The 10556-nt window shown below is 38.7% G+C and overlaps 1 protein-coding gene across 1 annotated transcript in view; it reads left to right on the top strand.

The window, feature by feature from the left end:
* The first annotated feature begins 6889 nt into the window (after positions 1 to 6889).
* Positions 6890 to 10556, top strand: part of LOC137273387 (paired mesoderm homeobox protein 2-like) — a 39224-nt gene continuing 35557 nt past the window's right edge. The window contains exon 1 of the mRNA XM_067806016.1: positions 6890 to 7409. Coding sequence (XP_067662117.1) covers positions 7112 to 7409 — 298 coding nt within the window. The 5' untranslated portion in view covers positions 6890 to 7111. The remainder of the gene's footprint in view (positions 7410 to 10556) is intronic.

Genomic DNA, 10556 nt, shown 5'->3' with positions numbered 1-10556 from the left:
CGGAAACTCAGTGTAAAAGAACGGAAACTCACTGGATTCTTGGTGGAAACTTAAGTTTCAGTCCACTTTCCATCAGGTTTCCGCACTGCGGAAACCAGGTTATTTTTGCTGTGATATATTACAGAAAAGAGTTCATACATAGTGAAAAATACATGTAATGCAAAGGATTCCTGAGACTTTCTTCACTTTCAGAAACTGTGAAAATCTAGACTTGCCACATTTTCTAGACTTGTGTTGACTTTCTTGAATCTACTTGCTTCAGGGTCTGTTTGACAGACTCGGTGACGATCTTACTCACTGCACGAGCAGGGGAACTGGCCTGTTTCTACTACCGAGAGGGTAGATTGCAGATTGCAGATTGCAGATTGCAGATTGCAGATTGCAGATTGCATACACCTGCATTGGTGTATTCACCTCACTATCAGGAATACACTCACTAAGTGACTCTCCCACATCAAAAAACAAATTAATCACGCACAGATGATGTGCCAAGTCATACATAAAACCTGGGAATTATCTATTTCATTGTAAAAACAAAGCTCAAAGTCACATATTTTCAAAACTACGCTTAAGTAATCATAAACCCAAAATTGAAACTGGAAGATATACACATCTGCATCCCGACTAGAGCAACGTCCCTGTGAAATGTGCAATGCCTTCAAAGATGAACAATACCATATAATATCTTGTACCAAGTATAGCAAACAAAGGGAATCGCTTCTACAAACATTGTTTTTACATGATCAAAAAGTTGCTACACCCTAAAAAAATAACAGTTTTTAACATTTGTTTTCAGACACAGGTCCGGAAATTATTTCTAAAATATGTCATGACATTTACAGTTTTATATGAACTATATGTATTACCATAGTCCTCTCATGTTGTTTCCATAGGATTAGACTACATATGAGTAGTAAAACTGCTGTAATGTACTTTATGTATGTACCCAGCTATTTTATGATTGTTTGGGGGAGTTTAACCAGATGGCTTACGAATGTAACTGAAGGCAACATTGACTTAACACAAGACTCTTTAAATGCAGTATGTTTTGTTGTGAAACAGGTAATATGCACACAAAAAATAATACAAATAAGTTCCAAATCTCAAGCAGGTAGTAAAGGAGATATCAAAATATTATGAACTTACAAAATACATTGCTTACTCAATCATGGAAGAATAGCGAGTTCTTTACCTTCTGGTCATTTTTGCATGATATATTTATATTAAACATTACATCAGAAGAGATATTGTAAGTTTATTTAGCTACGATCATTGGAACTGGAAAGGCAGATAGAGAATGCTTGACATATTCAAAGATGGGCAGGATTTGTGAAAGTGTACGAGGTGTGTATTAAGCACCTACACACTTATACTTATTTGCTGGAATACTGCAAAAAGCGGCCTAAAACTAAATTCATTCACTCAGACAATACGCGGTACGCATTTTTCACGTCCCTGGTTAACTTTCAAATTTGTCTTCATTATCCCTTCAAATGACAACGTCACAGGTTGCAAAGTGATTTGACAGTGAACGACAGAACCTTCACAGGCACTGTTCGCCAAGAGGTTTGACATCAGTGGATTATATAAAACACCACCATCGGAAATGATGCTCGTCTTATTGCGAATCCTCATAATGACATGAAACACCGAGAGCAAGTGGGGTTGCTTAACGCTCATCACGTACCGCACGAAGATTTGTTTAACTGTTCCAACTATTGCGCCTGCCCCTTGTACTACAAACGAATAACAGCAAATTGAATGAATGATCATTTGCTAAACAACTTTTAAGCTGAATAAAATTCTGAGGTTTTAATGTTCAGTTGGCAAGGCAAAATTAATCTCACTTTTATTCGATATACCTTTTTGTTCAAAGTAAAACTCATAGGTGCGTTTTCACTACAAACATACTATACGTTCTGCTCTGTAATTCACGGTGTGTCAGTATCTCCTGTATGTGTTTTCGTACTCGGAGTTTAAGGGTGTAATATTTGTTTTCTCACGAAAGTAAACATACATTGTTTGTAAAGTTGATAAGTATTTAAGACGTTGCTCTCCTTACCCTGCCGCTCCCCACTCCCTCTCCCGACCCCTCAATCACCCACCCGCCAGAGTGGCGTCAACGCCACGTGGCCCTGATCTCCCATCTTCCAGGTCCTCCCTAATTACCTTCCAGCTCCATCCTCAGTGCCTGTCCACTCTACCCCCAAGCCTCCGGGCCTCCCCCGTACTTATCACGTTGCGTCCTCTCAGATAACATTAGCCTTTCTTCTTCCCGTGTTTATTTTCTTAGACTGTAGCAGAATTTTATTGTTTCGTGTTGCGGATAAGGAGGATTCCAAAGACCGATTGAAGTCCAGTTCGGTTATTCAATTGCTGCATTTTGATATGGTATTTGGTTCCACCTCTCTATCACACTGCGGGCTCATCGTTTCCTGTCTGTTATCCTGCTCGTAGTCGCTGTCTCTGAAGAAGATTTTTGTTTTCACAATAACAGGGAACGCAATTGTCGTCGATTGAGAGATGTGGGTATCTTATATTTAGTATTGTTGGCCTCTGGGAAATAACATATATAATGTACACATAGTTTTGCCAGTAGCATACTTGTAGCTACATTGTTAGATAAAAGACATTTACTCATTGATTTTTATCTAATTAGATTTATTGTTATCCAGTTATCAAATATGTATCAAGAATACCATATCTATAAACATTTGTTTGAATATATTCGAAAGAAAAACAGATTTGTATAAAGGCCAACGCGTGTTGTTTCCAGTCCACAGCACACTTCAAACGCAGTGATAAGTGATGAGATATGCACAGTGATGAAATATGCACAGTGATGAGATAAGCACAGTGATGAGATATGCACAGTTATGAGATATGCTACTTGCTATTGCCACAGGTTTGTTTTTTAACAGATTCACCACGGTGTCTTGTAATCATCAGTTTGTTTAATGTGAAACTGTTATTTTCATATGTTTCTATGCTGTTTTGGTGCATATTCACTAGTTTGTAACAATTTTAAACGACATTAGAATCACATATGAAGACAGGCTGGCAGGGAACATTTAGTGAAGAAATGAACCAAACTTTCCGTGACAAAGCTATTAAAAACTAGGGATTCAAAATACAACCCTGACATGTCCAGTTGAACACTCTGTAGTTGCCTTTATATCGGATCTGTAAGTGATAACTCAAATCTGTTAGCACTTTGTTTGTGAAGGTGTATACAATAGAGCGTTTCTGTTACCACATCATTTACATAAAACGCATGTTCTAAAAAACGATCGATGTTTTAGTGTATCTAGACACAATGAACTGTTTCGACGGAACTGGCGCATCAACTGATATCCTGCTTCAAGGTCGCCTGTAGCAAATACTTCCCGCTTCAGATGAAACATCTAGTCTGTCTCACAGTTCCCGAACCACATTATTTTCCCTACTGTCAAACCCTCTCTGCAATGCTAAAGCCCTAAATGAAGAAAATGTAGATTCCCTGGTGTTGAACTTTTCAAGTTTTATATGTTTGTTTGTTACAATCAAAATCATGACTGTATATTCAGAGGCTTAGCGTTAGTCTAGTGACGCCTCCTATGTTATCCATATGTCATTCATAAGGCAGCACTCAACAAATCTGTGGCACCACTTCTTATTGACAACCTCAGATTATAAAGCCGTGATTGGATCATGTATCTGAGATCTAATGCAAAACAAGTGGAACACCCAAGTAGATATCAACAGATTACATGAAATTAAACCAACTATATTACATATTACACTATGTTACATTTTCTTGTGTTGTCAGTCCAGATTTGAGATGGTCATCATGCGACGTCTCATTGGCCTTTCACAAGACATACTCATGAATATTTATTGACAGGTGAAATTTTCCCCTTTTGCGTCCCGTGTGGTGAGAGAATCACGGTCAAGCATGTCCTTCTTGACTGTATTGATTTTTCCAGGGATAAGTATTTCATTGTCAAAACATCAAGGAGTCTTCTTTACGTCACTTATAATCTAATATTTGCATTTTGAAAATAATTAGAATTGTTACAAAACTTTCGATAATATGATTTGTAAATAGATAGATATTTTAAAATCCGTATGGTTAATTGAGCCGCTGGGGTTGTGAATGTCTTTAAACTCACAGGGGCTGATATATTTTTAATATGGTTAAATGTCCAAACGTGATGACAGGGACAGGGATTGTGTAAATCCAGTTAGGGATTGTGTAAATCCAGTTAGGGTCCATGCACTATGAAGCATATGTACTGTATGTATAATTTACCTTTATTCCTTACGAAATTATAACTTGATATTAGTCAAGATATGGCTGAAAAATTACCGATGTGACTTTAAATCTGAACTCACACTCTCACTCACTGTATATACACGCGATATATATGTGTATGTTTGGAGTTGCTGACCCGTGAAGTTCAGGGGTAGAATAGGCTTGTTTAGGCGACTAAATTGGTTGGGTGGTCAAGCTTGCCGATTTGGTTGACACATGTCATCGGTTCCCAATTGTGCAGATCGATGCTCATCACTGGATTGCATGGTTCAGACTCGAATATTTACAGATCGCCGCCACATAGCTGGAATATTGCTTAGTGTGGCTTAAAACTAAACTCACTCACTCGCTGATTCTTGGTGGTGGTGGGGATAACAAGGTGTCCTTTTTGCATTATAATTTCAATAAATAGAGTCATAAATTCATTTACAAAACATTGCATGCAGGGCGAGGAGGCTCTTTAAGACAGATCATCAGTTTAAGTATGAGTCACTTGTCACATTTTCCTCAGAGTACCTCGAACTACCTCGAGTTACTTGAACTTACCAGTTGGCGAAGGGCTTTTTTCAATCTTTTTAGCACAGTAAAACACCCCTTGAGCTACAATTTATCATCGTCTAATGAAAAAGCCCGAACTTGTAAATGGTCACATCGGAAGACAAACACAAGTATACATATGCAATCAATTTTCATAAAACAGAATACCTGTATACCGTATTCTTATCTTTGGATTGATTTTGTTTAAAAATAATAGTACTGACACAAATGACCTTTAGAGAGATACGTTATGCATTCAGTATAATAATAATGATGATGATAATAATGATATGGGTATTTGTACCGCCCTGAATTCCATACATAACTGTATGTTGAAAGCGCTACACAAAAAGGTGCTGGGAGTGCTACAACACATAAAACAGTTGTACAAAAAACGATTGAAAGTTTTCAGGATGTACGCAGTGATACGTTCTGAAGATGTATGCATTCAAGGCACACTTGAAAGAATCAGGGAATGTTGATAGTCTGAGTTCAAGTTAAACATCGAAAAACAATACGGGTACACCGTTTGCGAGCATACTACTAGCCAGTTGCAATGCATATAAGAAAACGTGTTATATATCCACACAGATGAACCATTTGCATAGGAATTGACTACCTTGTCATATTTCCGCTCAGTTTCTCTTATTCATCTATTTCCTCTTTGGCTTCATCATTTGCAATTCATCAGTCTTTTAAGTCCAATATACTCTACTTTTTAATGTTATATTTGAACAGACCTTTGTACTGAAAAAAAACGCTTTCATACATACGTGTCAATTACTTATTGCCTCCTCAGAGGTGAAAGTATCTTGAGTTTCTGTCTATAATGAACAGATAGACTGATTTCGCAGACTGGAGCTGTTTTATGTTGATGTTCTCAGTAACCGCTAGCATCCTATTGGAACCAGTGTTGAGTATATGAACATATATATGTGTTTATTGGGCCGTGATATTGAGATGCGGCTGGTTGTGACATATGGCTGACAGGGAAGTGATATATGGGGACCAGGCATACGCTCTGAAGCTGAGGGAACTTATAACCCTGAGTTATGTTGCGTCAAATGAATTGCCGATAAAGTTCAAAATAATATTTGCTATGTGATATGCGTTTTGTGTAAACGATGTGTACTTCACCCTCGACCAAAGGTTGAACATATCAGCTCACGGTCACCGATCTCCCTTTGGTTAATAGCTCGTATGTCCCAAACAGACTGCTGCCCGTATAGTTCGCCGACACGTAACGTACTATGCCTGTGAAAGACAATGTAATTATCCTTCGTAGTGAAAAGCATATGTATTGGAGCTTATATACAAAGTTTCGTATCGGATAAATATTTTTCTGATCAACACCTGTGCCAAAAATTACTGTGAAAATATTGCACTTGTGAGACATTGTTTGTAACACTTATGCAGATGAACTACACGGTATTGGGCCACATGTCCCACGACTATTACAACCTAAGATGATAGATAGTTCCATCACCATCCAGTTCGATGGTGGTGGGGCTCTATTGGAGACATGAGACAGTGTGACAGCACTATAGCAAAGCTACAACGTGAGAACAATGTTTGTTACAACACTACGACAAGCCTACAACGTTAGACGAAAGCCACACTAATGACAGAATTAACGCTGCATGCGAAGTCTTGCTTAATACACACATCGTATTTTACAACCCCTTTAGCTTGTGCCACAAGTTACACAGGCGAGTTAATTAGAGTGAGAGATGCTGGAATCTTCCCTAGCATCATCAGGAATTTGGAGATAGGTGCAGGGTAGGATATGATGTGGAATTGCCTGAAGAACGTTTCCATGTCAAAACCCATCAGTCAAGTGCTCATCTCTCCGACTCTAGATAGGGGAACACGGCGTAAACAAAAGCCTACCAACCAAAATCGTGGGACCCAGAAATGGTACCACCCCCTTAGCTGTTCTCAATGGCACGGCGGAATCCTGGCGCCTGTCGCTCAACAAGCGGGGAATAACTGGCAAAAAACTATGCCTGTTTCTTACAAGGACCAGATCAGTTTACAGCAGATTCATTTCGTCCCCACTTTCCGTCGGGGAGTGCATTCTAGCTAGAGGACTGTATGTAGGCACTTGCGTTTTCTCGTCTACTCCCTTGTGTCTGAAGGGACATCAACTGCTGAACCATTGGTCAAGCTGCAAGTGGTCAGTATCTTCCAGACAGGGGCGGTCAGTGGTCAGCAGCAGGTGCGCCGCGTGAATTCAGAACGCGCAGTGTGAGAGAACGAGGGAAGAAGTGAGGTTGGAAGATGAGTAGTTACGGTATAGCTCCAACTCCGGATCACCAGTTTGGCAGTAATTTTGACAAAGTTCACCATTATACTGCGGCAGCATTACACAACAACAAAGCCAACTTCAGTGTCAGCCATTTGTTGGACTTGGAAGAATTACCAAGTGAAAATTGTGCCATGTTTGCTAACACCGATCCTTCTCAGCACGGACTACCCACCCCACAGGGGTGTTCCCCGTCCCTGAATGGCAACATTCCCCACCCCCCGGGCAGCAGTCCTGAAGGTCATCATCACCAGCCTGAGAGAAACAACAGCTGTAAGTTGACTTTATCCTTGTTTCATACCCTCACCCCAACACCCCAACACCCCTACACCCCTATTCACACACGCCATATGTCGGATTCTACACTCAACACTCGGCAACCCAAATGAACTACGGAGATTACAGACAAGAGCTTATATCAAACATAGAGGGGCGCTGCGTTAGTTTCCCGTGATCAGTTTGTGAGAATTTCCACAAGTACTCTCTTCACAAATTAGCGCTAATGTGTTCACACTTTCCACTCGGCTTACTGCTAGTTATTCTTTGCTTGTGGTTCACATTTGTTACAGCTGGTCATCAAGTCTATAATATAATTAAGATCCTTCGTACTAATTTGCAGGCCGGAAGAAGAAAACATCGCGATTCTTTTTCTAAAGATTTTACGGCTATTAAACCGAATGAAACTCTACCGGGGTCAGGCAAGAAATAAATTGAGTAAGTTCCGCGAGCGTATCAAGAGTTTCATTAATGAGAGAGATAAGGCAAGAAAATAAATTACGAATCAATCGGGCTGCTGGAAATGAGATACTCTAGCGATAAAATCTGACTATGCGAAAACTTACGTTCGTATCGTTTGAACTTTTCCCATTTATTTTCTATATTTCTTGAAAGAGATTTTTCTTCTATGATTTATGGTTATGTGTAAACAGAGTTGTTGTTGCCCAGTTGGCGACACTCGCGGTTTATCCAAACGGATAGAACTCCAAGAATTCTTGGAAACTCTCATCGCTGTCATCGCGTTTATGTTAGGTCAAAGTGTACATGCTTGTTTGTTTACTATACAAATATCCCTACTTTGAAGGGGTTTTATCTCCGCATTAAGGTGAGAAACTTCACCCGTCGAGTCATGTAAAATTTCATAACATTTCTTAAATATCTAAATGATAGCATAACAAGCGTATATCTGGGAGATATATCAAGTTCGTGTTTATTTTCACGGCGGATTTTGAAGCTCTCAATTTGTTGATATTTTCTTATGTCGCACACAGACTGTTTGGGTTGTATCAATACACTATAACTAGTTTTGACAATTTGGTCTATTCGGGTATCTGGGGAGAAATTAGTTGCGACAAAAATCCTGTTCTATTCAGGCTGGGGATTAAGGGGTGCATCATAGAGTATTGTCTTGTTGGGTGGTCAGTTATCTTAAAAGAATAAAAAGGTTGAATTTTAAAACATTTCAATCTGAAGTTAAAGCAAACATGCTACCCCCAACTGGACAACCCTCAATGTATGTCAAGTATATATTAGAGATACTTACTCTATCTTATAGAGAAACAGAATTTCGACCATATATATTGTTAGATATATTGAAAAGATTTGAGACGTTATCTTGTTACGTATGACAGGTAATATCTGTCAGGGAAATGCTATATTTTACAGCGATATCATAGCAGGAGATTATTGAATTATCTCCAACAGTTCTTCAATTGGTTCTCGAGTAATAATGCGTTCACTGTTGAACAATTGCACAAGGTTGTATTTCAGATATGTATTTTCGTGTTACAAGAAAGAGATCGTCTCATGTTTGCTTTAGTTGTTTTGAATGGTAATTGAGTTTACAGAGGCCCGTCCCACCAGTGTAATAAAGATATCACTTTACAAAAGCAACGGGCAATTAACGCATTAGCTAAGCTTGTTTAAGTTCTATTCGTATTGAGTTTCATCGACATGCATGTATATTTCAGACGTGTAATGAAACCATGTCGAGATCCGATGTCATATCTGACACTGTTATAACATGGAGTTACATGACCACGCACGCTCGCTATTCCCGTGTGAAAGAACATCATCAAGTAAACACGTGCAGATATGTATGTACTATATACGGATAAGGAGGTGTATTTAAACTAATACTTCAGATGCATTGATGGTTTTATTGTCTATAGGCATCAATATAAATGAATTACAAATATTTCCATAAATTATCTGGCAAATGAAGATTGATGACAATTGTTGATGGATGTACAACTTCCTCTATTCTGTAAAAGGCGACATTTCGACATAAATTCTAATGTCATCGTCAGGCATGTGGTGACATTAGAATCTATGTGGAAACGTTTCACGGAATAACAGACGTATATCCATAAACAGTTGTCATCATTATTCATGAACTCAACTTCTAAAATGCCCATCAAAGATATCTGGCAAATGCTGAACTTCAAATATGTGTTAATCTGGTACAACGACTCCATCACGACAAACATAACGAATGTCTTATCTGTTAAACGACACCATGAATGCAAGAAATTTCTTTCAAGATCGATTGCATATGAATTTGGCAGTGTCGCTCAACTGAGTAAATTGGCCGGCGTGTGTATCGGCCCCCGATATCGTCCCTGTGGGACGCACAATCAGTTGCTTTATTACCCGATAAGCCCTTTTGCTCACTGTTTGATCGGACTTCTTAACAAGAATGGTTTACTTTTCAAATTAATTATACCCTTGGGTATCAGCGGGGGATGATATTCAGCTATCTAGTTGCCGCTAAACAGTTCATTAGACGCTCCTCACACACTTCATTGCGGACTCTTAGGATAACTCATTTTCAGTCTGTTTCCAATTTTATATAAATATTTTAAGGTTTTTGTTTAAATGAGTCCTACATGTTTGTTTACTTTTCTCAAAAACACCATTTTGATTTTTAAAATATACATTAAATTTAATGAAAACCGTTTCCACACATAACGATCCACTCACTCAGCTCCAAATTCTTATGTTTTCATGCTATAAGATATGTGATTGTACTACTAAACACGTGTTGGACATAGTTTGAAAATGTATAGTCTAATGAAATGTTGATTTATACTAAATTTTGAATGTTGGCGATAGCGATTAATTTCTTTAATTATAATATTTATGAATATTCGAATATTGCGATTTCGACCGGTTGTGACTGACCATTGTTCTCCTTCGGCTTAAAATAGACTGACCTTGCTGTGTCGCATGTGTGTCCTTGTAAGGGGTTTAGATACAGACGAGGTATTAATGGGTTGTCATTGGGTGCTGTATTGTCATCATCAACGATTTTAGAAATGTTTCTGTGGAGACTGTGGTGTTGTGGACGTACCCACAAACTCGGATTGTCATAGCGCCGCCACCTCATGGTGTTGCACGTGCCCATCCAGAAAAAAGTATTTA

Source organism: Haliotis asinina, chromosome 2 (assembly GCF_037392515.1).
Source record: "Haliotis asinina isolate JCU_RB_2024 chromosome 2, JCU_Hal_asi_v2, whole genome shotgun sequence".
In the NCBI taxonomy this organism is placed as follows: Eukaryota; Metazoa; Mollusca; class Gastropoda; order Lepetellida; family Haliotidae; genus Haliotis; species Haliotis asinina.
Note: the sequence above shows the minus strand (reverse complement) of the source record. Positions and strands in the feature narration are given on the sequence as shown.